This window comes from Patiria miniata, unplaced genomic scaffold (assembly GCF_015706575.1).
Source record: "Patiria miniata isolate m_02_andy unplaced genomic scaffold, ASM1570657v1 HiC_scaffold_28, whole genome shotgun sequence".
NCBI classification, from domain to species: domain Eukaryota; kingdom Metazoa; phylum Echinodermata; class Asteroidea; order Valvatida; family Asterinidae; genus Patiria; species Patiria miniata.
In genome coordinates, this window is record NW_024037067.1 from 1,560,826 (window position 1) to 1,588,608 (window position 27,783).

Consider the following 27,783-nt stretch of genomic DNA (forward strand, 5'->3'; position numbering starts at 1 on the left):
TTATTTTTATTTTATCGTCTACTCCGCCTACTCACAAATTTCAGTTCAGCATTTTAAAGTGCCACCCTCTGACTGTACAATCAGTTTTCAAAAAGGGACCCCAATTATAATGCGCATATAATGATGTAGGCCTACATGTACTTTTGTTCTGTACTTTGTTGCTATATTATTGTTCCTTTTTCAAATCTGCTTTTCGCTTCCTTTTGTTATTCCTAAGGGGATATTATGGTAGTTTGTTCAAACCTTTTTTCTGGAGTGCTCTTTTGAAAAGGATTTATATTTCTCCTCAACCCACATTTACACTGTAAAACACATGATATGGTTGGGGGGGGGGTAGGAACAAGCAAATGCTCAAAATCGCAAGGAAAACCAAAGATATGGAAAGCGCCGGGTCGCCACTGGTCTTTCAGTAAGCAGTTTGAATGAACGGACCCGACCCATGTAAAATCTTCAGCGAATGCTGAAAACCAATAGGAAAGGTGGGGTAGGCGATTAAGAACTCGGTAATTAGTAATGCCTGCCTGAGCAGCAAACTTTTCCATTTTACCTTGGCCGCTTCATAGACCGTTGGCACCCACCGTGAACTGCAAAGCCATGCCTACACTTTCTGTAGTCACAACCCGATGATCTCATCCCTATTCATCGCTGCCTATTGTTACACTTTCAAAAGCCATGGCAAACACTGAAAGGCTAGGCATGGCGGTCCATGGGCTAGGTGAGGCCAGGAACGGTTTGGTATGGGAACCGGGCCTATTCTTACGGACACGCCTGACTGGTCACCAGGTATCCTATTCAACCTACCCGGCGCAGTCAGTCGTTTGTGGTAGCCTTTGGGGGCCAAAGCGCAATTTGAAACAAACACAAACCTTGCGTTTGGGACCAAAGCCCAAGCTACTAAATTTCGTGAAAGCAGGCGGGTGTGGATTTAAGATAGGCTTGTTTTGAAAGTGCGAACGAGATTGTGTTACGTGGGCATTATCCGGTAGCGAAACGAGGACGCTGAGAAATTCATGTCGTCGGGTCACACACACCGGATAGAAATATAGCCTGAAATCGGCAAAAAATTGGACCGCTTTTCCGACCCGATCTTGGAAATAAGTCACTTCTCAGAGTTTTGAAGTTGTACGGAGACGAACCCGATTGTTGGCGGAGAAAAGTGGTTGGTTTACAGGGGACGATGAGGCACTTGCTGCTGACTGCGTTCGTAGTTGCCACCGTGTTGACAGGCGGAACATGGGCAGTTAACGGTACGTTGTGTAATTGTTTATTGGTTGATGGAAGCTGTCTTAATGTGGTTTGATGGAGTTTCATTAGGAGGGTGGATTTATGAGGCCCAGACAAGGAGAAATATTTTTGAATAATATTCTCCTCATGTCGTTTGTGGACCGGGTCAGTAACGTTACTTTTTTATTAATATTTAGAAGTCAAAATTGGGAAAGAGTTCCATATCTACACATCATTTTGACATCACCCTGTGCACAAACCCTATGAGACTGGTCTGAAAAATTCCAAGTGTTTTCTCATTAAATGTTTCAATATTTTGCCCGCTAAATTTGACTTTTTAGGACATGTTATCGCTTTTTGATGGCTGATATAGGTCAATGCATGGGGAAAGTAGTGATGTCCATGTATGGAATTCATAAACAAATTTGATTAAGTTTTAATATTTATAATTGATATTGATAAATACAGCGAAGGGCAAACTATAGTAAGGTTGTACACCTAGGTGATTAATAAAATGAAACTTTGCCAAAGGTATTTTACATATACAATGAATAAACTCACATAAACCCCGTTGTTAAGTATTTTGCCTGCTTGCAGTTAGTTGCAGACATTGCCGTTCAAAAAAAATCGAGAGCAATAAAAAGCTTTAAGATTCGAGAATATCACAGAAATTCAAACAAAGGAGTCTGGAATTAGAACATTTGTTTTTAATTGTTTTTTTTTTTAATTTGTGAACATAATGCCTGAAGAGTGTTGAAACTGGTGTCATGAAAGTATCGGCACAATATATTGGAGAACGGAAATATAAATGCCATGTATCACAATTTTCACACTTTTCAAACAAAATTCACTGTCCATTTTTTACCAAAACCATGGTTCTTTCTAAACAAAAACTAAGTTCAAGATACAATTTATTTTTTTGGGTTGCGTTTCAAAGTTTAATCATACCAAATCCTTTTTTTTGGGTAGGCATATATTTAGCAAATGTGGGAAGAGTTTACTTTATACCAAACAATAAAATTGGCAGGAAATGATAAATCTGAAGAAAAACGCACACTTAAATCAAGTTAAAATACGTTTAGTGGCACAAACTAAATTATTTTAAGAAAGTTATGTGTTGATAACAAGCAGAAAATGTGCACACAGGCTACAATTATGTTTTAAGAGGGTTTTTCTATGTGTAAGATAGTTGTGAATATTGACAGTTTATTCTTTCCCCTTTTTCCCCATATTTCCTGACCAGTAATAATATTGTAGCGGAGATATCAAAGAAAAATCTTATAGTAGATTTCTTTTGGGTTAACTGTCCGATTAATGTCATCAATTTGCAAGCCAAAACGATAACATCTGAAGATGCAGTTCAGTCATACAGTAATGATGTTATTACTCCAACCATTGTCTCCGGTAGCAACCAATTTCCAATTTTATTGACGTGTTGACGAAATTTACTGGGATTTTTTGTTTTAATTTGATAAGGCCAAATTCTCCCATATCGTGCGCCTCTCCGATAGGCTTAAACTTGCAAGGCACAATCTTTTTGAAGGGGGAGTGGCATGGAATGTTATAGAAATATGTTTTGAAAATGTTTATTATAGAATATAGTTGCTAAATTTCGTTAGTTTTAAATTGTTTGATGGAGAATCGACACAATCCAGTTTACGTAGACATCACGCGGAAGGTGAGCGAGAACCATTTGCGAAAAACAGAGGATTTGAATGATATGATCAAGTCGTAATTTTCGTCGTCTTAACTAATAACTGTTATCATGTTATTTCAAGTACATTACGAACTATTATGTAGTCCATCTATCCGTGTAAATTCAAGTTGGTCTACCGTTCCGCCAAAGATTCTCCGCCCAAGGGAGATGATTTTGCAGGATTGAGGACGGCCATGAAGATCGAAACTAAAGTATAACGAATGGTATAATGGGGGATTTGGGAAGCTTTCCCATGCACAAAAACAATGACTACAGCATGTTAGGATTTCAGGCATATGACCTTGACCATAACACCAAAAAAATGCCATTCCGATGTATGATCAAACAAAAGTGGGCAGATCTGGAACTGTCCACGTCACTGGTATAATTTATCGTGGAAACACTGAAATTCTCACTACACCCGATAGGAACACAGATTTCAACGAACTTTTTTTACTGAAAATACAAAATTCAATGGGAGTTAGCTTACAATATCAGGGAAAATTCAACGATAAGGTTATTTCGGAAACCGTGGAATTCAAAGAGAATGTATCTCTGAAAAACGTTATTCAATGATTGAACTTATCAGGGAAAGGAGATTAAACGATAATATTATCACGGAAACACAAAAAGCATTGAAAACATATCTTAGAAACACGGAATTCAACGATAACGTATCTCGAAACCATGAAATCTGTGTTGTATCGGGTGTGTGTTTCTGTGCCTGTTATCACGATACAATTATCGCAGTGACTTGTATGATCATACCATGATCATACATGTACGCCTCCGTACCAGGAAGAGATGAGATTTTTTTTTCTCAAATACAGAAGTTTTTAGAAAGCTTTGTGCTCTCTGCTGAATAGAAGGAAAATAGAAACGAATTTCCCGATGTTAGGTTTAAGTATAACCATGGAGCTATACAACTTTTTTTTTTTTATAGCTCCATGATACAACTATATGCGTCTAGATGTTTGGCAGTGTGACATGTATATCGCTGTACGTAGCTATGTACGTACTTCCTCAACTTTCAAGATCACAATGTGGCGAGTTTAAAACTTCACCGTGCGCCTGACTTAGATGAATTAAGATAATGCTTACCATTTAAACTTTAGTCCATTTTAATGCACTAACAATTCTCAGAAAAACATGAAGATTCGTTTCAAAACCCCAATGCTTCAATACTTGGGTCGAAGTTTAGGCTACATTGTAATTTTTGTTTACAACCATGGCTTGCCTCGAATATCTGCGTGTACATGCATGGCGGAAGGCCCCTTTGCCTGTTTTGCATAAATTAAAAATGGAACTTGCGTTCCTTCTGCATCTGCTCTTCAACAAGTTCTATTAATAAATTTTCAACTGGTATTTTTACCCTTATTCCAACCCAAAAAAAACTGCTTCTTTTTCCTTGTTTGGACGTCTGCAAAGCTCTGGAAAAGTTGTATTTTTTGTTGGGGGCGGGCATAAACAGATCCGCTTTGCGAGCAGACCGGCTCCTGGTCCCTACATTATTGTTACTGATTGTGAGGCGGGAACCAGCCTACCCCGCGAGACTGTGAATTACATGTCTGGCAGCCAATAATTCGAAATTGTAAAGTAATAATTCAAAAGTGAATAATTTTTGTACTGCTAGAAAAAAAGCAATTTAGAAAAGGAATCTATTTTTCCGGATGAAACTTGAAAATAGCACGGGAAATGCATCTTGGAGTTTTCATTTTTCATTTGGTTTGATCACGTGGGACCATTCGACAAGTTAAGAATTTAAATAGATGTACTTCCATATTAACATCAACTACTTTATGATCATGTTTTGCTTTAACAAAACAAAATCAACAAGCAACTTCAGTTTGCAAAGTTTAGAGAATTAAAAAAAAAACACTTCCCATGAATAAATATAATTCCGTCCAAACAGCTAGTAGGATATTTATCTTTGGGGTGCGTTCTATAGGCCGGCATCCCATAAAAACACCCTCCCCAAATCACCCATCATTTGCCTTCCCGCAAAACTCAATGCCCATTAGTTGCTCAACCGAGTGAACAATTTAGTACCCAACCACCATAGCAGTACATGTTATCCTCCAAAAAATGACTTGATGCTACAATACCATTCTGCCGTAGGCACGCTGTCATCACCTATACCGCCTGTTGCTGAGGTACTCATGGGCGTTCCCCTATAAAGCACCAAGGACCGTGCGTAGAGGTACGGCAGGCTGACTCATGAGTCATGACCGATCATTATTAACCTACATGTTGGTTTTATTGCTTTCCATACACCGTCAACGCATTTTCTTTTGTCAAGGCCAACAAATGGAAGGCTGTTTATGCACTGAGCTCGTTGATGAGGATCATGGACTGATGGAGTGTTGGTTACACGCGTTTGATTTCTGATATCCACTGCTGCCGCCTTCTGAATGATGGAACTGAATGATCAGTTGTTTTGGCAGGAATGAAAATGGCTGATATTGGTTTAAATGTGCGGTGTTTTTAATTACAGGCTAATCATCATCATCATAACTATTGACACCGATACCCACGGTAGCAAAACGATACCACACTTGCATCCAGACACTGATGTGCTCGCGCATAATTACATCCTCGATCAAGCTATCCGCAGCGTTGCATTGGTGACACCGTATAAGCGAGCGGAATGCAAGACATCATCACCCGTGCTGTACGGACGAAAGCCTGCGAAAATAATGCGAAAAGTATATATTTGCACACCCTGGAGCTTAGCAATGTGGAATGTCTTCGTTAAACTGGGACCATGTTTCTACGGCAATAACAAAATGAAGTCATTTTCTTTGGGAGTTCACACGAGGCGTCTGGGAATGATGATTATACGATGATGGTATCGCTGGATGTTGAGACCATTTCGTTGTCAGCATGTAACACGTTGGATACCACACTGTAGACAAAGACGTAGGATTAACTTAAATGTCCACTTGATTAAATGGGGAGGAAGATCAAGACATGACATGAAACTCTAACACGGCAGCTCTGACGACATACAGCACTGCGGATTTTTTTTCTACGGAAATTCGGACAGCAATTTGGTACTATTGTTTTAATACACTACGTTCGTTTTTTTCCTGTTTTGTAAATGATGTAGACCTCGTGAAATTTGTCAACAAAACTGCATCACATAAATGCTGTGTATTGGCAACGACTCTACTTCAAACCATCCGAGCGTTTCTTCATCAAATATGAATAACAAAGAGAAGAAGCAGATGTGCCACTGATAATATACGTGAATTCACGTCTTGAATTTAATAGCGTAGAATGAGAGTACACCAGCTAAAATTTCAACGCCATATTTGGTACTAAAAGGTTGTAATTCGCAGATTTTTCGTAGATCTTTTTTTCTTCTATCGCTTGGGTGAGGAATTTCAAGTTCTGCAAAGAGAGTGACAGTTGTAATCTTCAGTTTATACCACGAACCAAAGTCCCTCATTTTTTATGCGCCGGGACGGTCTCGAGAGAAAAAATGGCGTCCAGTGATCTTTTCTGCAGGCGAAATGGACAGCCCTCGTCTGGACACCACAGCCGTAAATTCGGAGCAGTTCCCCCGTCTCCACCCTACAGGATTCACGCTCCCAACACCAGCTCGATCCGATACCTCTTAACCGCATCACTGTGTCTTCTGGCTTCCATTTTTATTCAAAAGACCGACGCCCTTTACGGTAAAAACCTTCTCTCTTTGATTTTGGAAATTATCGAATGTATGATATACCAATATATCCTTTGCCTAAGGCAGCCATCTCTCAAGGTTTTTAAAAACCCTGAACACACGAGACCATGCACAAAGATGGCTGTCATTGCAAGCGAAGTTACCAGGGGAAAGTGTAATTGAAAACGCTTTTATTAAGATGGCTATGTAGCTAAATTCTCTAGAGTATTTTACCATCACTGCTTCGTTTGGAGGCAAAATATGACATATTACCCAGTGATATTTTGGTTTAGAAAAAAAAAGTAAAAAAAACAACAACAAAAACAACGGATTAATGCTAAATGGAGTGTGGTTCTAGTCTGAAGCCAACAGGGTAATAAGAAACGATGGGCAAGGGAAGTCTGAATTGGTATTTAGAGAGGGAAATACTTTTAAAAGACGGTGTTTTCCGTTATCGTCGGAAATCTTCCACAAATAACAAAATTTAAAATTCAAACGAAGCGTGGGCAATTCCTCTCGACATTTCCGTTCCCTGAACTGTGTGTGATATAATTTAAATGTCGCTGTTTAGGTTTTGGACTGAAACGCAAAACTTTAAACCCATCACACCCGACCGTTGAAAAAAAAGCATGAATGAAATTTCTTTCGTAGATCGAGCGGGAAAATAGGATTCTGGTATTTAAATTACAAACTGGTAACTGCTGTAAAAATAACCACGAACCAGCCTTTCTTTAGTTTAGGAGTGGCGTCCTTGACATTACCACACTGTTGTGTGTTATTTGCATCTGAATGACTTTTTAATATCAGCCGTATTTCCTCCTTCACGGAAAATCGATGGCTGCACACATTACCCATTCTCGTGTACGCCCGCTTATGCATTGTTTGCAGAAGGCGTGTTTATGATCGTTTTCAACTTTTCCACTCAATTTTTTTCACACCTAGCTTTTCTACAAATGCTCTGAGCAATGTGACGTCAATTCTTGCAAACTAAATGTACAAAGAAAGGGTAACAAAACGATTGGGTATTTTGTTATGATTACAGTTACAACATGTTACAAGCATGCATAAAACAGGTAGCCCCGCACTGCGTATGTACTCACAGAATGGTCTATTGTGTAAATTAAACCCCATACAGCAACATGTCACGTGCTATTTTGTAATCGGCATGGGTTAACGATGTTAGGCACACGTGAGATTCAACGATAAAAGACAAAAGTTACGGAATTGTGAAACGCTGAAAATATCTTTTAGAATTAAATAGTGAGACATTCGGACATGAATAAAATCAAAGAATTGGATGTAAATAAAATCATCATCGTACAATCAGCAGGCGTGTCACGAGCACGACTACAACACTAACACACTGGTAGAACATATTCTCAAATACTTGCAAAAATAGGCCTTCACTTCTTTGCAAAACCCGGAATGAAACAAATTGTTTAATTTATCTCCTATAGATAATTCATTCTTTCAGTATGCACTTTGGCTATCCATGTAGGCATTATAAAACACATTTTGGAAAATGGTTTCAAAAGGAGGAATACTTCAGGAGAAAACCATTATCGGTAGATTTATTCACGGCCCTGAGGCATCTGAACGGCTGACCTAAATATAAATGCATTGAAACGGCAATGCTAGCCAACAGGTGTTTTTTTTTGCTGCCTGTGTGTGGTTGCCAAGGGACGCGGTTGCCATGACTCCCGAAGCAATGGTCTTTCCTCCGCGGCAGATGTTCACACTTTGCTCATGTCGCCTTGGGGCGTTGTTCGCTACCATCAACAGCAATTTGTATGATGATGGCAATTTGTCTCAATGTTGATGCCGTTTGTATTTGCCCAAACCATTACGGCTGACCAAAAGAGACATAATTCAATACGGCTACATGTAGGCCTAATAGGCCTACCGACCCATTGTATCGGGTCTTTTCCGATGAAGGAAGCCATTTCCGATCGTGTTCGAGATTATTATATTGTCCTTGTTTATCTCCTCTCTCCTGTCAAACTGTCCACCCTCCCTTCCCTCCCCCGCGACCCATTCCTTCTCGCATCCTTCAGCCTTGTCTGGTCATACTTTTTCAATTTCCAATTTTGTTAACTTTTTGATATATCTTTGCTTTGTCATTGTACTTTTGTTCATTTGTTGGCCGAATAAATAATAATAATAATTTTATGATTGGAGGGTGCGCGTGCCAAGCCTCGAATTCTTTCCTTTTTTTCTTGGCTTAAAACATTAGGCAATGTAATCACAAATGTTAATTATTCATCAGAGCAGACTGCACTGGTATTAATTTGTAACGAACTTTTATATCTTTCCTTTCATTACTATACTTGTAAGTTCCAAAATGAAAGGTTTTTCAATTTAATATGGCCGACTCGTGAATAAAGTCTAAACACATTGCATCTGTGTCATAAATCATGGCGTGATCGACGGTTTGGCTACTAAAACCATGCAGTCACCGTTTTTGGCTACAACTTAATGAAAATACACCGAACGTTAATCATGTTAAAGGATTTGATCTTCCTGAAAAGGAAAATGGACCTTTATTGAGCCGCGGCCCCGACCCCCGGTCATGGGCTAAAATCTCTTAAAGCTGCACTGGACTGGTGACGAAGCCCAAGTTTGGGGAAATCCCCGTCCCAAAAGTGTCACTTGGGGGCGCGCTTGACCACGGCGGTAAACTTCGACTTTGTTTATCGATTTCGAGAAGGTTAAGTTGGCAATGTCGGGCCTGAGTCAGTGTGATTGTCATCGAAGCATTGAGACCTGTTTGTTTTTTTGGCAGCTCCTTAAATGTGGGCACAAGACACGGAGAAAGTGAGTAACTCTAGCCCCATAAATGTGGCCAATTTACTGGACTACCTCCATGACCTCCGTAAATAAAGGCCACACTTCCACCGGTCATGCATGTCATGTACAAAAACATGTCGAACTTTGTCAAATTTTGATTTTCACATTTAGGCATATTTTGTGGCCAATTTACTGGACTACCTCCGTAAATAAAGGCCACACTTGGAACTACTCCTAGAACTATGAGGCTCCACGAGTGGAGCCTCATAGATGAAGAACCCCGCAAAATTGTTTTCAGCACAAAACACTAATTAAGTACAAAAACGTCCATCAAAATGCAGACATTTCCCGCAGAACCGCTGCACAGTTTGCCCCCAAACTCCGTACTACACCTCATGACATACTCACGTAATATGCGCAGAACAAACATTGCTGGATTTTGTAGGTTTTTCTGGCTAAAATGATGAAAAATATGCCCTTTCTGCGTTGAGCCAACCTGACACTTAAAACGTGCACGCATATGATCCAGCGATGATTTTTCGGTTCGCTCAGAGCGCGCCGCGGGGGCAGCCTCGACTCCAGAGGCGTGTGCTTGTTCCTTACACTAACCCCTGGCTGTGATGGTGACGTAAATGACACTGAATGGCTATTCACAGCGTACTGCGCGGGCATTTCAAAGATTGCACGCCGGGCGCGCCCATAATGCGCTCGCGCTCGCGTGCTTAGCTTTGCACGTAACGTCACATACGAAAAAAAAAATTATGATTCAAAAGTCGCAAAACCTGTACGATATAGATTTTGTCAGCCGCGTTTTTCACTAAAAAAAACCCTGTATCTGTGGTTGTAAAGGCACAAAAGGGGTACGTACATTTAATACAAATCTTTGCTGATTAACACAACGTCCAAACGTTGTGTTTGAAAGGATTGATTCTTCAAAATCACACCTTTTAACATTTTAAAGATGGCGTCGGCACGTAAAATGGATAAACTGCAGCCCTAGGGGTTACGATCGCGCAAGGCATGATGGGAAACAACATGGTGCTGCAAGATCGTACCCACGGGGCACGAGGTTTGCCGCGGGGGGTACGGTACTTGCACTTGTACGCATGTGCATAGTATCATTTTGCTTGTACCGTACCCCCCGTGGCGCGCTCAGAGCGAACCGAAAATCATCGCTGGATCATAATATGATCCAGCGATGATTTTCGGTTTGCTCTGAGCGCGCCACGTTTCAAGCGTCAGGTTGGCTCAGCGCGGAAAGGGCATATTTTTCATCATTTTGGCCAAAAAACGGACAAAATCCAGTGATGTTTGTTCTGCGCATATTACGTGAGTATGTCATGAGGCGTAGTACGGAGTTAGGGGGCAATCTGTGCAGCGGTTCTGTGGGAAATGTCTGCATTTTGATGGACGTTTTTGTACTTAAGTAGTGTTTTGTGCTGAAAACAATTTTGCGGGGTTCTTCATCTATGAGGCTCCACGTAGTGGAGCCTCATAGTTCTAGAAGTAACTTGGAACATGTACCTGAAAATGTAGAACTTGTCAAATTTGGATTTTCACATTTAGGCTTTTATTTGTAGTTTATTTACACTTTAGAAGCATAATCACCCTCTTTACAGCGATAGTAAATTTTTCCCCTCTTTTTCAGACATCTACTTTTCGTGTAATTTCGTGTTGGAATTTAGATACCCAGACGTATACAAACGAACCTGGAAGGAAATTACCTGAAATATAAATATCTCAAAAAGGGGGGATAAATTTTCTATCGCTATAAAGAGGATGAGTATGCTTCTAAAGCGTAATAAAACTACAAATAAAGCGTAAATGTGAAAATTTGACAAAGTTCTACGTGTTCGGGTACATGTTCCAAGTGTGGCCTTTATTTACGGAGGTAGTCCAGTAAATTGGCCACATTTATGGGGCTAGGTCGGGTGATGGTCTACTATCGCCCGACCTACCCCTAGTAGAACTATGGGTCTTACATGTGGATAGGCATATCAACGCGAACATGCTGTATACTCTACGAATATTATGGTTATTATAGAAATGAGTTTTGGAGCGGCCACTGTATATTTGTACCCAAAGACTATGCCCAGTACTTCTTGACAAACTCACGTTCATTTCGCTAACAAGTATAAGGGTTGAATCGATCCCGATGGTGCAAAAAAATGATGAAAACAGTTCCCTTTCCGTACCACAGCTACAGTTTGAGTTTTAACGTTTCAACGTGCACGTCGCATGCGATGCACATTGTTGGCGTGAATCTTTTGGTCTGGGAACCGACCACAGACACCGTCTTTAAAGTGCATATCTCGGGCAGCGTCAGACGGACCAATCAATTCTGAGTAGGCCCCCTAGTGGATCATACCAAAGAAAAACAAATTATGAGTTATGACATTAAAATTAGGCCGAATTAAAGCTTTAGTCCATCATTTGTAATTAGTGCATTTTGTTCGTTTGAAGCAACAAAAGTGTTCAAAATCTAATGAAGGATACTGAGCAACTAACCTGATGAAGTTTCAGCTAAGCTTCAGCTGTACATTCCGAGAAAAGCAGCATTCTAAGATCTCAATTTCAAATCAAAAGTTACTGAATCATGTTTTGAAAAAGGAAGCGGGCGGGGACGAGAAACATGTTTTTTTTACTTCGCCTTATGTAAACAAATGGCGATTAATTTGTAGGGTCCATATTAGTTATTACTAGTAGGACTATATTTGTCAGACTAGCAAAAGTATATCGTCAAAAAACCTGATAATTGTATAACACCGACTAGCTTGATAACTCCAGCTGACATGCTCATCAGGAATTTGTGATGAGCATGTTAGCTGGAGCTACTCGAGCTAAAAACTGACTTGAGTCAAAGATACTTGTAGAATTAGAAGGCCACACATGAGGCCTTCTAATTCTAGAAGTAAAAAGAATGATGATGTCATTCATGACAGATGAAGATGAAATTTTGAAATTTGAAAATGGATGTCAAATACAAGGATATACAAAATGTTCTGGAATTTTAAGACCGTTTTTTATTTTATTTGTATGTTTAAAAGTTTTTTTATAGGTATTAATTTAAAACATTCATTTTTAAGGTCTTTTTCTGGACTAGGCCTATCTTTTTTGAGGGAGGGGGGTTTACACATGTGTTGGAGGTATGCTGCATTGCATGGTGGACATGCTCAGAGCTGCGTGGAATTATCATGCAGACAGTGGATAGGCCACTGGAACCTGTAGATGAAATTTAATCTGATTAATTTGTTTTCATGTTTTGTTTGAATGCAGAATGTGCGAGTTCCCCTTGTGTCAATGGATTGTGCTCTGATGGCGACTACGGCTTTTACACCTGCCTGTGCAATCAAGGCTACGAAGGCGTCAACTGTGATATACTAAATGGCCAATCCCGTAAGCAAAACAAATGTTAACTCTCAATCCCCTAGTCTGAATATTACAGAATGCTGAGTCCAGCAGTAACCAGTAGCAATAGTACTAATGGTGTGACATTACATGTGCGCTTTCCTATGAGAGCCAGATGGAACATGTGGCTCTAATAGGGAAGCCCAAATGTAAACAAAGTGTGATGTCAAATCTTAGGACTATTGAAGACTAATTGTGAAGACTTGTTCAGTGTTTTTTTGTGAAGACATGTGCTACATTAATCTATTATAACAAAGAATATTTATCTGTTTTCTTTTAAATTGACATGAAAGTGACTGTTAATGGTCAACAGTAAAGTTGAGTATGGTGTGGTGCGGTGGTCCTATGTAGACAAATGTGCCTCATTTGGAAAAGAAAAAAGTATAAAACCTAATATCAATATCACAATGAATCAAAGACCTTCATTTGAAAACATGTTGATCATGTTCATAGCTGTATTGTATACGAAGAGTTTGGAATTGAACGCTTTAAAGAGTACTTGCAGCTCTGGCTGGGTTATGTTGGCCGTCCAATTAAGTTTCTTTCGTGTATCTTGTATTTAAATGCGTACTTTAAAAATGTAAACGGGTCCCCATTGCACTTTGTCTTGATACGAATATTGTGAATTTTCTGAATTCTTCTATTTTCTTATTTTTGTTTGTGCTGCTGAAATCCTGATCCAATGTACAGGTTGATTCATACTTGCAAAGCAAAAATGAATAACATGTAAACATTGGAAGACATTTTCTACAAATTGTGCCCAAATTCAAATGAAATCTTTTGCAAATTAGACCGATGAAGGGAAGTCTCCAAATTCATATTGAAGTAGCCTTTTAATATTCAATAAGAAAAATAGAGCCACTGATTTTTTGTTTCACTGGAAAATAGAATAAAATTAATAACAAAATTAACTCTCTGAATGAGAATTCAGCTTTCGGGGGGCAAAACATATATCGTGTGTGCACAAATAGAAACATACTTTCAATTTCCAACATGTCCAAACACACTTACAATTCAACAAAAATGTAACAATTTTTGCAAAGGTTTATTTTTGAATTCTTTGCAAAAAAGAAAATTTGTTCATTTTTCAGTGGACATCCACTACATGACACACATAAAGTGGGAAACAGATTTTCTTCCACAGTTTTCTGGTTGAAACAGAATTAATGATTTCATGCAATGGAAAAGCAACATCTTTGATAAGGGAGAATCAGTGGCCCTAAAAGAGGTTTCTGTATAAAAACAAAGACAAATCACTTTCCATTTTTTTCTGTTTTCCGTAACAATAGTCAATAGTTCCTGTGGGATGTCCTATTCTGCGACCACGGGCATTATTGAGAGTCCAAACTACCCAAGCAGGTATGGCAGGGAACTGTACTGCTTGTACCAGATCCGGCCCCACGGCGCCAATGAAATTCTTGTAAACATCACCAACTTTAACCTGGAAAACAGGAAGGACTACCTTTATGTTGGTGTTGGCTATGTTGCTGATATGAGCCAAGCTGACTGGACACTTACAAGTGATCTGACCAGTCAGCTGCCTCAGTCCAGACTCTACATTGCTAGGTCCGTCTGGCTTCTGTTCACCTCAGATTTCAATGTCCAGAGGTCAGGGTTCCGTCTGGAGTATAGTGCTGGTGAGTTTCATTCATAACAATGTTTCCGATCGCCAAAATTCCAATGCGTGAAAGATTGTACACTGAAATCTCAATACGTCAAACTATGATAATTCAAAAAATTTTTTAGTCAAACAAAGATTCCATTGCCTTTTAGTAGTATGACGTACCGTGCTTAACTCAAACAAACTTAACTCAAATTTTGAACCTGTTCTCTTGAGGTTTGACTTATCAAATTTCACTGCATATCACTTTTGTTGAAAGTTGGATGGTATTGAATTCTACAACGATTGTGTTTATTGAGGGCACTCTAACCTCAGTGGAGACCCTTGCATGTTCACTGATGATAATGTGTCCTACTTGTGTTACTGCGCATGTTGTCACACTGCTTTAACTAATGTTGAAGCCGTCTTGATCAAAGCTCATGAAAAATACTACACATTTTGGTCTTTTAGATATTCCTGGATTAGTGCTGTGCATTTTGTAATAACCTAGTACTTGATTATTGGAACTTAAATTTGATCGAATATTCAAATATTGGAACATTGATAATTGAGGTTAAAACTTTTAATGAATACCGTGAAACGATATGTTTTTATTCGGAGATAGCTGACTACCTGATGTACAGATAGAAAATTGTGGTGTAAAGTGGCATCTTTTTTTTGCAATCAGCTCGAGATTGCTCAATTTTTTTGCCAAGTATTCTGTTCAGAGGATGGTACAATATTCTGAATTAGAAGGACCATATTGAACCAGAGTCCCAAAAGTCAGACATCTCCTGAAGACAAAGCCTGAGGGCTCATAATTTGTTTTATACAATGACTGATGTTACAGTACCAGTAAAATGGGGCCAAAAATAATAAATGGAATGCTATTAGTTCCTAAATTTATGCTCATATTGCCTAAGAATCATAGATTTCCAAATTTCACCGGGCATGTCCCTGGACCCCCTGGCAGAGGCCTTTGGCACGCCGTTTCTCAGCCTCGCCTTCATATCTCCCCTTTCCCCGAAAGCTAGATCCACCCCTTCCAAAGTCTGGGACATTCAAATTTGTATGCATAATTTTGATTAATTAAAGAACTCGGGCTATTGGAAAATTTAATTTATCTAGCACTTAGCACCTTGCAAAATAAAATAAACATCTCAATCAGTGATTTTTTTGTGATGTTTTTTTTGTTTACTGTGTTAATTCTAGATGGTGATGATTGTTACAACTCTCCCTGTCTGAACGGTGCAACATGCACTGATTCAGTGCGGTCCTTTACTTGCACCTGTGCCCTGGGATTCAGTGGCACACAGTGTGAGATTGGTAAGTAAGATGTTCGCCAATTACATACATTTAAACTTTGTGATAAAAAAAAAGGAAACAACAATGTACTGTTTAATTTCGCACATTGGACACTGTACAATAACGAATGTTCATGAGTGCAATGGTAAGAATAATATCATGAGGTGAGTGATGGAATGTAACATTTCACCTATTGCCAAAGAAATTACTCTTTCCATTGCACGAATGTGAAACACTCGTAATTTGTTTTATACAATGCCTGACTAACTCCTTGTCATCTTATTGATACTTTGTAAACTGTACTATGAATGTACTGCATCAGAGCTGTGTTATGACGCAACCAATAATGTGACCATGCAAGTAAGTTTTATTTACCGTGGGAGTGGACCTTATATTTTGACGACACGATCGCGCTGTGTATTGTGACAAATAATTCAATGACACGTGATCAACGACCCACCAATTAGATGATGGAGATTTATTCAGGTGTTGAATAAATGTTATAATAATGTCATTGGGTTTTTGTTTTTTGTTAATCTGGTTTATAAAAACATTGCCTTTGTAACCCTGAGGCGTAAATGCAACAGTACCGGTATTTACAGTTAGAACAAAACATAAAACATGGAAATACAATATGAGTTATTAAAATAAATGCAAGAATGAGGGCAATCACAAGCTAAAGTATCGTGCTGTATTTCGTGCATATTCTCCTAAAAAGAAAGTTTAATGCAGATTTGCTTTCTAATGCTTATTTTCATTGTTTTTTCATCACTTTGTTCATTTTTGATCCCAGAGGGTAATTGTTTATCAATTTTGATATTGTTGTCAATGACAGACAATGACGACTGCACTCCTAATCCGTGTCTGAATGGAGCCATGTGTGATGACCGAGTCAATGATTACACCTGCCGATGTGCAGATGGCTGGATTGGCAGGAATTGTGAAACCAGTAAGTAGATAACCCCCTGTCTTGAAATGGACTGTTCCTCCATTTTAAGACATACTTGCCCCCCCCCCTCCACCCTACACTTAAACATGGAGTGGCCCCAGCATCAGTTTCTTTGTTTAGAATGGTGACATAACAAATGGAATAATACAACAAAATAAACAATTGTATTGCCACTGCCTGCAGCAGCCCTTGCTTTATCAGATTTTGATTAGCTTCCTGATCGATCAGCAAGCTAGGGTGTCAAGTGGCAAGACCTCTGCTCTAGTAAGTGAGAGCTCGTGGGTTCGAGTCCCACCGGAGTAAGCTTGTGATATTTTTCTTGCAAGCCCTCAGATAACACTTAGAATACAGTTTTATGAAATCGCGCCTGTGAATCAGGGCAAAACCCATTATTGAATAATCGTTTACATGTATTCAGCCATTTCAAAACAGAAATATAAGTACAAACAAATCCTGAATAATAGTGATGAACATTAAACATGCACATCAACCCTGTGAAATTGTCCATTTTGTAGACCTTTAGACCAGCACCCGATTTCACGAAGCGCTGCGACGCGTCGCAACTCGAGTTACGACGTGTAACACGTCGCAACTCGCGACGCGTCGTATCTTCCATTTCACGAAAGTTGCGATGTGTTGAACGCGTCGTAAGTTCCTTGACAACGGCTTAAAACACGTCGCAAGTTAAGACGTGTCTAGTGGTCGTCGCAAAATAAGAAGAGTAATTTCTAAGCCAGTTTTATGCCATAAACATTACATTAACGAGACTATAATACCGAGGCAATGTGTGTAAAGTTGTAAATAGAAAATTCATTGAATAATTATGAATTAGACCGGAATATTAGAATTGAAATTTCAAAGTAGCTATACAGTCCAATGAGAGTTTGTTTTCCTTCAAAATTGCATCGCACGGCCGCCATTTTGTTTTACGTTTTAACCAATTTCGAGCTGAGATCCGACGACTCTTTGTTGAATATCAGACGACTATTTACTGTACGCTGACTAAATACATAAAACAGTCACCGAGTTGTGCTATAAATACACCTACGATGCGTCGCACTTACGACGTGTTTTGTGAAATGGATCGCAGGACGCGTCGCAATTGCGACGCATCGTAGAGATATGACGCGTCGCATCGCTGCGATGCATCGTAAGTTACGAAGAGTTTGATGAAATCGGGTGCAGGCACCCAATAGCTGTACACTGACAAAAGCACCAAGTTGTGGAAAAAGCATTAAGCCAGCTCTTGACTCCTTGCACAAACAGTTGATGACGCTTTGTGACCATTTGTGACCAGTGGGTGAGACACACAGCGTGTTCGCACTGGTTTGTACACGTGTGGCATGAAGTGTGCACAACTAATCTTATTCTCAGAGATGAAACTTTTCCGATTTTAATCGGAAATCTGACTTTTGGAATTTTCCAATGAAATTTCCGATTTGGTTACAATGTGTCCCACAAAATATGATTTTGTGTCACGATATCATTTATTTTAATCATAATTTCGAAGAAAAGTCGATGAAAAGTCGATGGAGATGGCATGTTAAAATCATCGCGAACGTAGTTTTAATCTCTTTCACCAGTCGTTATTGGAGTGTTTCAGTGGTAGAAACACAGGCCAACACTGAAAGGAGCCTTTTCCGGCTGGACAAAAGGTAAAACATTGACATGTGGCATGGAAAAATCACTGTGTCGCACGGTAATACAGTGTGACGCGTGCATGTACAGCACATGATGATATGCAATGGTACCAGCGTACGTACCGCACCGTCTGCTAGCACATGGCCGGTTGGGAACGGGTAGCCTCGTGAATGATCCAGTGGATAAAATCCATTATGTTGTGTGATTTTCGGAGGTTTCAGATTTACTTGTACAAAATGCAATGCTTTAAAAATCATGATGATTATCTCGAGGATAGCGAAGAGAGCATAAGCGAAACATTTCGCTGACATTTGTTGGAAGAGAAAGAAGATAATGCCTGATTTTTCCCTACGATATGAAAGTGGAGTAGTGGAGTTGTGTGGTTGAATCACGGACATGATTGAAGCATTGAATCACCATGAATGGTGCCCTTGTCTTTCGGACTTTTTCCTCGACGTTCTCAAGTAAGAAGTGAACTTCTTTGTTGATGACTCCATTACTCTAACCGTAATTCAGGCGTTTTATGCCATGAAACAAAATTTTGTTTGAATTGAAATTAAAGCAGGAGTCAGTGTCCAGAAATTGGACTTGAAATGTATTGTACATGCATGTACATGTACAATTGTATATGTGACTGCAGCGCGGCCCAGATTTCGGTCACATATTTTTGTTATTTTATATTTTCCGATTTTGTTGCCATATGCCAGTTTCATCTCTGTATTCTGAGTGTGCGCAAAGCAGCTGCATCTTCCCGTGAGTGTCAGGCGCTGACCGTAATGCAGTGGTCTCCCCAAACTCTCTCTTTGTAACCGTTGAGGATGTACTTGTGCGAGGAGGCCATTGTACAAAGCTAATGCCGCTTGACAATTAATTCTGAACATTAACTTGCACAGTGCTTCTGAAGTGCACCTGAATTGTTCTAACCAGTACAGACAAGTACATGTATGTATTAAACATGAGATTCCTGTGGATATTTTGTCACAGATATTGATGAGTGTTCCAGCTCGCCATGTCAAAATGGCGGTGTCTGTTCAGACGCAGTGAATGGGTATGCCTGTAGGTGCCTACCTGGTTTCCTCGGTGAACAGTGCCAAACAGGTTTGTATATGCCTACTTCTGCATCTGACAATCTGTTTGTCGGTGTGCCTGTTGATGTTTGTCTTGTCCCCCATTCTCCCCCTTTACATGATGCTTAGGCCTGGGCCCAATTTATGCCTCTGCTTACCAAAAGCTAAAAATCTGAGCTTACTACAGGGTGTCTCACAAAAAAACCGAACCCTCAAAGCGTCCTCTTTGTTACAGCGTTAAAAAAAATTCATCGCAAATATCTATACATATTTAGAGAGTATAGTCCATTAGCTTTTCAACAAGGAAAACATCTTTCAGGTAAACATTTATTTAGTTGTGGCCAATTTAAATAAGTGCCGATTTTTCAATCTGTCCACGGTCTCAATTGTCATTTGGTAGGAATGTAATAGATTTGGGGTGAGGGTAGTTTTGCTCTCTTTAATGTTTTAATCTCTCTTCATTTATTCTGATCATTTTATTTTAAATTTTTTTGCAAAAGTGGCCAATTATCCTTTTTGAAGTAATGGTAGTCCTAAAAAGAACTGTTTGATTAACTTCTTAGATGTCTTCATCTTCATTTAAGTACATGGCAACAGGCCAAACTTGGCCCATGACGCCATGGGGTGCAGAGTGTGCAGAGTAAAGATGTCCACTTTATTGCTCTGTCTCTGCCCTCGACTTGGTAGCCCTTTTTCAAAAATGCAAGTTTTGGTCCTTGTGTCTTATTGTGGCAGTCAAAATAGTAGTCGCCGTGGACAAAATGAAGAAGCGTTACATGTTGTCAATTGGCCATAACTCAATAAATATTTACCTCATTGGAAAGATTATTAAATTGTTGAAAAGTTAATGGACTATACTGTCTAAAAGATACTTGCAATGCATTTTTTAAAGCTGTTAAAAAGAGGACACTTTGAAGGTTCATTTTTCTTGTGAGACACCCTGTATAGTGACAATATTGTGTAATTCACGGGTCAGCAAGGAATGTTGGCTTTTGCCCACGTATTCTGCAACTAAAGATTCTTGCTAACAAGCTCAGCACAGAATGTCTGAGCTAGTGCAGTCAACACAGAATGGTGTAAATGGCAGGGGCACAATTTGGTGGTAGAAGCAGAGCCTAGAAATGTGCTCCTGTTAGAAGTATTTTACTTCTTGGGATATGTAATTATTTGTTATAGTTTTTTCTCTGTAAAATTGACAAATTCTCTGGATAGTGGTCAACAAAGAAATAGTCCATATTTAGAAGATAGGAGGAAATACAGACACATGATTTGGGAAATAAAGTAAGTAGTTGGGAAAACTGGGGGGAAGTCCACTGTCGGGGTAAAGACCATTATCATGTTGCGGCCATCTTGATTTTTTCCCATTCAAATCGACGTAACCTAAAAATGTGGCTGGAAGGAAAAATAGTCTGGTTTCTTTTTGCACAAAACAAAAAAATTATCAATCAGTACTGTTATTGGATTCAGGGAACATGACTGAAATGGTGGCTGCGTGATAAAGGTCTATTGAGTGGGTTGAACATTACAATGAAAGATCTGGTCACAGTTTCTTTGCTCTTGTCTTAAAAAAAAAAAATCTTGAGAATTCTTCTTTTCTACCCATTTGTCTTTCGCTTTAGATTTTGATGAGTGTTCCAGTTCACCGTGCCGCAATGATGGGACATGCAGAGATCAAGTCAATGGTTATAATTGTACCTGTGCTGCTGGCTGGGAAGGACCTATGTGTAACATCAGTGAGTTCGACTGAGGCGATAATAGTGTGATGGAGCAATTAGAAACTTGTGGTTTAAAACCAGTTAGGGGCCTGACTGCAGATAATGGCCTGAACTGAAGGCAAGGACTTTAACTGGCAATCAGGCCCCTAACTGATTTTGAAAATGACGTTTATAACTGCTCCATCTAGCTATTATCCACATTATAAAATACCTTTTTCAATCAAAAGCCACAAAAAGTAAAAAAAAAATGGACGAACTGGCAACATCTTGTTTTACATTGTGTACCAACACAAACAAGGCAATTATTCATAAGATGGGGTTTTTTTTTGGGGGGGGGGGGTTTGCACCGGGGTGATGTAAATTAAATTAACTCGGGTGAAAAAAACCACTCGGGTGGGACTCTTAAATTAAAAAAAAAAAAAATCCCATCTTATGATTAGTTGATGCGGTACCCGCTGCTGTGTACATCCGATTTGAACCAGCCAACTGATCCTGTTAGCCGGGTGATAGAGTGGTAAGACATCTGCACTAGAAAGCAGGAAGTCGTGGGCTCGAGTCCCACCTGAGTGATTTTTTCCTGACTTTCACTTGGTAGGTAACTGAGTATACAGTGTTTATAGGTTGGTGAAGGGCATAACCTAATTTGATTTACATCACCCCGATACAAAAAAAAAGGCCCATCATGTTGATGCCCCCTACCCATTACGGTATTGCATTACTATTAATGACATAAGCTGAGGCTATTCGCAACATACCTTTAAAGACTTGGCCATGAGTTATGAACATTCAATTAATCTTTTTGAATTAATGATGATTGTAGATTGTAAAGGATCCAATTCAACACCCATTTACATCATTGCAAAATGGATGGGTTGGCCTTCATAGTTTGATACAATTCTCCTATTTTTTTCAACAGATATCGATGAGTGCGTCTCCAATCCTTGTCAGAATTCAGGATTTTGCCGTGACGGTATGAATGGCTTCACTTGCACATGTGCGTCTGGCTATACAGGAACCCTCTGTGATAGTGGTAAGGGAACCTTTCTGCATTTTGGATCAGGAGCAATCATTTTTGCTCACGGAGGGACAATTCCTCTACAATTTGAGGCAATTTCAAATTTGGCCCAGACATTTCTTTAAAAATCTGCTGAATTTCTGCCAAAAAGTGGTTTTGATTACAGTTGATTGAATAAAAGCAAATTGAACCTGTGCTGCATGTTACACCATTTATTTAAAAGTTACTTCCTCGGGATTATCTGAATTTCATCGCAAAATGGAATGAAATATCAGTCTGTTTTAAGGACTCCTATAAATAGACAATGTATGTACATATTTTTAGTAAGTGTAGTTGTTTATATTGTATTTCTGTGTTTTGTTCTTGAAGACATTGATGAGTGTGGCAGCAACCCATGCCAGAATGGAGGAACTTGCAGTGACAGGGTCAACTCATACCAGTGTACATGCGCACCAGGCTGGGTGGGGGAAAACTGTCAAACCAGTAAGTGTCAACTACACAAAACACCTCTTGTATTACTTTAAGAGTCCGTAAATGTATGATCTGTCTGAGAGGAGTATTTGTTTTTCCAATTTAGGTTGTTGAAGAAACAGAATCAAAATGTACATGTATGATGTAGCTTCTCATGAGAGCTCCAGTGTTTGGGACGTGATGTGTACAAACAAAGTCTTGCAAATTATGTTTTTGTTTCCCTTCTTGTGTTCTTTGCTTCTATTTAAAATCTTAAACTCCATAACATTTTCCTTATGGGACACCCAAAAAGATTATAGAAACCCAGCTTTTAAGTGACCCCCAAGTGTGTGTGGAGTGCAGCCTGCCATATATTCAAGATGGAAGCCGCCATATTAACAAGTACCAAGTGGTACAACCCACAGCGGTTCCACGAACAGTACTACCGCGAATTTTGCAGTGCAATTTGGCCTAATATGCAAATTAGACGCATGCGCATCAGTGTCACAAAGCTGTAGGTATTCCATAGAAACTCACTGGCCAAGCTGCGATACACACGTAGCATGGAACAGTATAACACACCCTGAATAAACTGTCCACCAACCAACCAACCCACCCACCCACCCACCTACCAACCGACCAACATAAGCAGCTCAAGCCCACACTGTGTTTCACATCGCCGTGGGAAAAAGCCAAATTAAAAGAAGGGAAAACTATAATGATCTTTTTACGAAAATAATGTAAATCCCGGAATAGCTATAAAAATTGTCAAAGACAAGCCCACTCTATGTTTGAGAATTTTTTTTTTTTATCAGTACTACTCCGCTGAATGAGCTTTTTAAATTTTATACAAAAAAATTAATGCAAACTGCAGTAAGGTTGCAATCTTTGTTCGTGATGTGTTCATTCAGTTTCAATTTTTCATTCCAAACCCTGTTCTTAAATTTTCTCCGTTCCTAGGTCTCATTTTGGGGGGGGGGAGAACCTCAATTGTTGTAGTCTGAAATCTCTACTCTTGCAAAACAATGTAGTCGTAAAGAGTACAGCGTGCGAAACAGTACCACCAAGAGGCAGGATTGTACAAACAAATGCAATTGCCATCACACAGTGACATTCATGTACCTATCATCTTTCCTTCTCCTAAGTTTTTAAGATTTTATTTCCCTACTGAAAATAAATAGATGCAAAGAGTTTCTTACACAATTTGTTTGATGGTGATTTTAATTTTGCTTTTGTTTCCAGACTTTCAAGAGTGTGCCACGATTCCATGCAGGAACGGTGGAACGTGTGAAGATGGTGTCAACACGTATAGGTGCGTGTGCCGAGCGGGATACACTGGCCAAAACTGCGAACAGAGTAAGTGCATTATATCGCGGCAGATTATTTTATTTATTTATTTTATTTATTTTATTTATTTCTGGTAATAAAACCGAGGATTCTTCAAAAGTGCCCTAGACACTGTAGCCTGAAAGCCTGACGAAAAGTGTAGAGAGGAGACAATCAGAAGAAATTACAGTTTTAAAGGTGGGAGGAAAAGCCCAGAAGAATATTCTGGGGAAAACCCACGAAATCGGGTAGGGACTGAAAACCCAATCCACATGTTGGCCCAGGCGGGATTCGAACCCGGGTCATAGCCGTGGAAGGCGGGGAAAGTACTACTACGCCAACCTGACTCCCCAAGATTCAAGACTGAAGAAATTTTGGAAAAATCCACTTCAGCTCCAAGTCTTCAATTCATAAAATGACAATTGCTAATGTCTGTGGCTGCAGAGTCATTTGGCCAGGGATCTGATGTCATAACGACAAAGTCTGTATCTGAAGCTTAGTTTTATCCTGTGGCATCAGAGCGTTGCCAATTATAAAAATTGCATGAATTCAACTAATTGATCCTGCAAAGTAATCAAAATAGACTTTTTAATTGCTTACTTTTTATTTGCATTGCTAAGAGCATGTCCAGCTTTTTAATTGAATACAGCACTCATTTACACATCTTATGAATATGGACATTTTTTACTATTGTAGGTAAAAAATACAATAGTTCGCAGGGCTTGTTTTCCGATTATTTCTGTCGTCCTAATGTTCATTTTTGTGGGATTGGGCCACTAATGAAATGATTCCGTGCCAATTATTTGTATGATTACAGATATCAATGACTGTGCCCCTAACCCCTGCATTAATGGCGGTGCCTGCTCCGATGGTGTCAACAGCTACAGATGCACCTGTGCTCCTGGGTTTGAGGGAGATCAGTGCCAGGATAGTATGTACAATTTGTCTCTTTCCATTAAGCACTGCCTATATCAGAATGTTCAATAGTCGATATATCGGAAATCCAATATCAACAATATTAGGTATATCGATTATCCCATGTAAAAATTAAAGACCGTTAAGATTATACTTTGATTTAAAAAAAACAAAATGTAAGGCCCCAATTTTCCACGGCTTTTGCTGGAGCATATTGCTCAATCTTTATAAAACATATCTCAGCACTGAGAGATTGTCCAGAACGGATGTTTTATTTAATAGTTTTACATTGGGAGAGACTGCGAATTTCAGCGAATGCAGAGCACAAAGCGACGCCGCTAGGCATTTCACAATGTTTTTGCTTTGATTCACAAGCACAAGTTGCCGCAGAGTTTTATTTTCATTCATACACAAAAACATTCAAATTGAATTGCTTGTGATACATATCGTAGTAACTTCTGACTTCAATCCTTGTGCAAAAGGAAAACAGGTTGACAAACACAAGTCTCCTTAACCTTTTGGTTGTACAATCTGCTATAAATCACTCTACATGGACATGTTGGCCACAACTTTTATGATTCCTGCTATATTTTGTATACAAAGTAGAAAAACTTAAGCAAATTTTGTGTCTAGCTCCTCCCGCTTCTATCCACAGGAAGTATGTTTCTACTTGTTTCAACAGTGTTTCATTCTTTAGGATCACATGCATCTGCAGCATTCAGTAGTAAAGAGAAATTGAATACATTTGTATAAAAGAATGTATGCAAAGTAGAAACACTAAATCCAAACAATACGATTTGATTCTTGGGCAAAAAGGCCATTACTTACCTAGTAGTGCCTTTACTCTACCAAAGTGCCCTGCCTGTTACTCCACATACTGCCCCAAATCACCCTAGTACTCTCTGGATGTTTGGATTCATCAAGAAGTAAATACAGTGTAGTACAATGTTATTATGGATTAAAGTAATTTGTTAAAATCTTGCTTATCTGTATAAACTCTGTGGTAATGTTGTGCTTCCGGTTGGGTTGACCAGGCAAAACTGACCTGAAACACAGATTATAAACTGAATCTGAACTGAAACCTATCTGAACTCCCCAAGTCTGACCCGACCTTACAAAAATTCAAGCAAAAACTTACCCGAACTGACCCGAAATCGAACCGATCAGAAAACCCCAAAAATATCTTGCTTGGGCAACTGTGTCAGCTTTTCGTGCCTGAACACCTCATTAGACACCGCGTCACTTGGAAATCATCATCTCTCAGAGAAGAATCCTATCATACGGTAAGGTGAAGACTCTTCCCGTTACCTACTGGTGGGCCTACACATTATACATGTAGACGGTGCGCGATGGACCGCAAACCACATGTACATTCTCACGGTGGGTTGTTGTTGGTCATACCGGGCACATCAACTTGCCGAAAAAAATTGCACCGTGTGAATTTGCGAACAGTTTCTTTTTTTTTTCCAGTTATTTCTTGTTTTTCACAAGTTTACTTAACTGACCCGATTTGAAAATTGCAAATGGAAAATCAACCCGACTGAAATGAGTGGAAACTGACTGAAGCTGACCCAAAGTCTGTTTCTGGTTGGCTTTGCACAACATTACTCTGGACATCTGTCGATTGTTTCCGGGAATCTTACTGGTCTGTCTAACACTAGGGGTAAATAATCACAAGTGTGCTCTGATATACAGTCGAGTCTCGTTAATACAAACTCGTTCGGACCTAAGCAAATTGTTTGTTAGAGGAACATCAGTCCCATTCATTGTGCACATAAATGCACAGTTGGGACCAGGCTTTATGTTTGTTATAACCAGAATTTTGTATTAACAGAGTTTATACTAACGAGAGTTGACTGTAAATGTTTACAAACACTTTTTCTGTTGTGAATTGCTTCAGATATCAATGAATGCATTGGCAACCCTTGCGGTAATGGTGGTACATGTATAGATGGAGACAACAGCTTCAGCTGTATGTGCGCTGATGGGTTTGAGGGAATTCGCTGTCAGATGAGTAAGTCAGTTTGATAAGAAAAAACGATTATGAAAAAACATTAAAATGATTTTTCCTTCTAATTTTCGTTTAAGTACTAAACCATAAAACATGAACAAAAATTTGTATTCAATATTCTAGTTTTTATCATTTATAAATACCTAAGACAGTTTACACATTTAGTCGAGTGCCTATCACGTGGGTGGTTTTAAATAGTTGATAAAACACTGACTGCGTTTAAACACTTTTATCCGCTGTCATATGAAATTTGGACTCCTATGAAATCTTGTCCCTTTTACCCGTTTATTGGTTGAACCCCCACACGTGACCAGTCACTCCTAATTATCTTTACTTAGGCATGCGCAATACTACCAATGATTCCGTATTTCATAGAGTCCTAAATTCACACTACACCGGCACCGCTGCGTTCTGCGCCACATCATGTGCAAGCCCCAATGTCCATGTAAGGAGATTTGTAGTACGACTTGCGCGAGGCACATACCACGATCATAGTTAGACGTGAAATATTTAATGGATGAACAAAAACATTTTAGAAGGAAAGATTTCCATATACGAAGTTCACTAATTTTCCTCTGTATTGACTAACAAGCCCCCAGATAGCAATTTCATGTCATCAAAGTCAATTTGAGCAGTGAGAAAATACAAGCATTTTCTTAGAAAACACTTAGAATTTTTCAGTCCAATCTCATTGGGTTTGTACACAGGATGTTGAGTGAACTTCGTATATGGAAATCTTTCCCATTTGAAATTTATAAGTTTTTTACTTGTTTTGACTTTTTGACTGAAAGTTATTTATGATTGAGAATAACAAATATGTGCTTGGCTGGTATTAAACGAAACCAGACTAGGAGAAGATAACGGCCGAGCTGAATCCTCGTCCAGGGCCCTAGCCAGTTTTATACATACTTGTTTAATAAACATAGGCCTACTTCTTAAAACCGGCTAAGCACATATTTATTCCCTTATTAATCAATAGGGCATTTTTCTACATCAATTTCGGTTAA

At 39.2% G+C, this 27,783-nt stretch overlaps 1 protein-coding gene across 6 annotated transcripts in view; it reads left to right on the forward strand.

Annotated features, from left to right (window-relative positions):
- Window positions 1-853: 853 nt before the first annotated feature.
- The window catches only part of LOC119734880 (fibrillin-2-like), an 81,390-nt gene continuing 54,460 nt past the window's right edge, over window positions 854-27,783 (forward strand). For 4 of the 6 annotated variants that reach the window (XM_038208489.1, XM_038208490.1, XM_038208494.1 and 1 more), the window contains exons 1-12: window positions 854-1,247; window positions 12,651-12,770; window positions 14,072-14,419; window positions 15,595-15,708; window positions 16,523-16,636; window positions 19,262-19,375; window positions 20,964-21,077; window positions 21,976-22,089; window positions 22,444-22,557; window positions 23,767-23,880; window positions 24,668-24,781; window positions 26,666-26,779. In XM_038208489.1, coding sequence (XP_038064417.1) covers window positions 1,178-1,247; window positions 12,651-12,770; window positions 14,072-14,419; window positions 15,595-15,708; window positions 16,523-16,636; window positions 19,262-19,375; window positions 20,964-21,077; window positions 21,976-22,089; window positions 22,444-22,557; window positions 23,767-23,880; window positions 24,668-24,781; window positions 26,666-26,779 — 1,564 coding nt within the window. In that variant the 5' untranslated portion in view covers window positions 854-1,177. Of the gene's footprint in view, window positions 1,248-9,290; window positions 9,402-12,650; window positions 12,771-14,071; window positions 14,420-15,594; window positions 15,709-16,522; window positions 16,637-19,261; window positions 19,376-20,963; window positions 21,078-21,975; window positions 22,090-22,443; window positions 22,558-23,766; window positions 23,881-24,667; window positions 24,782-26,665; window positions 26,780-27,783 lie in introns of those variants that run through there. The other 2 variants (XM_038208493.1, XM_038208495.1) reach the window with 2 other exon arrangements.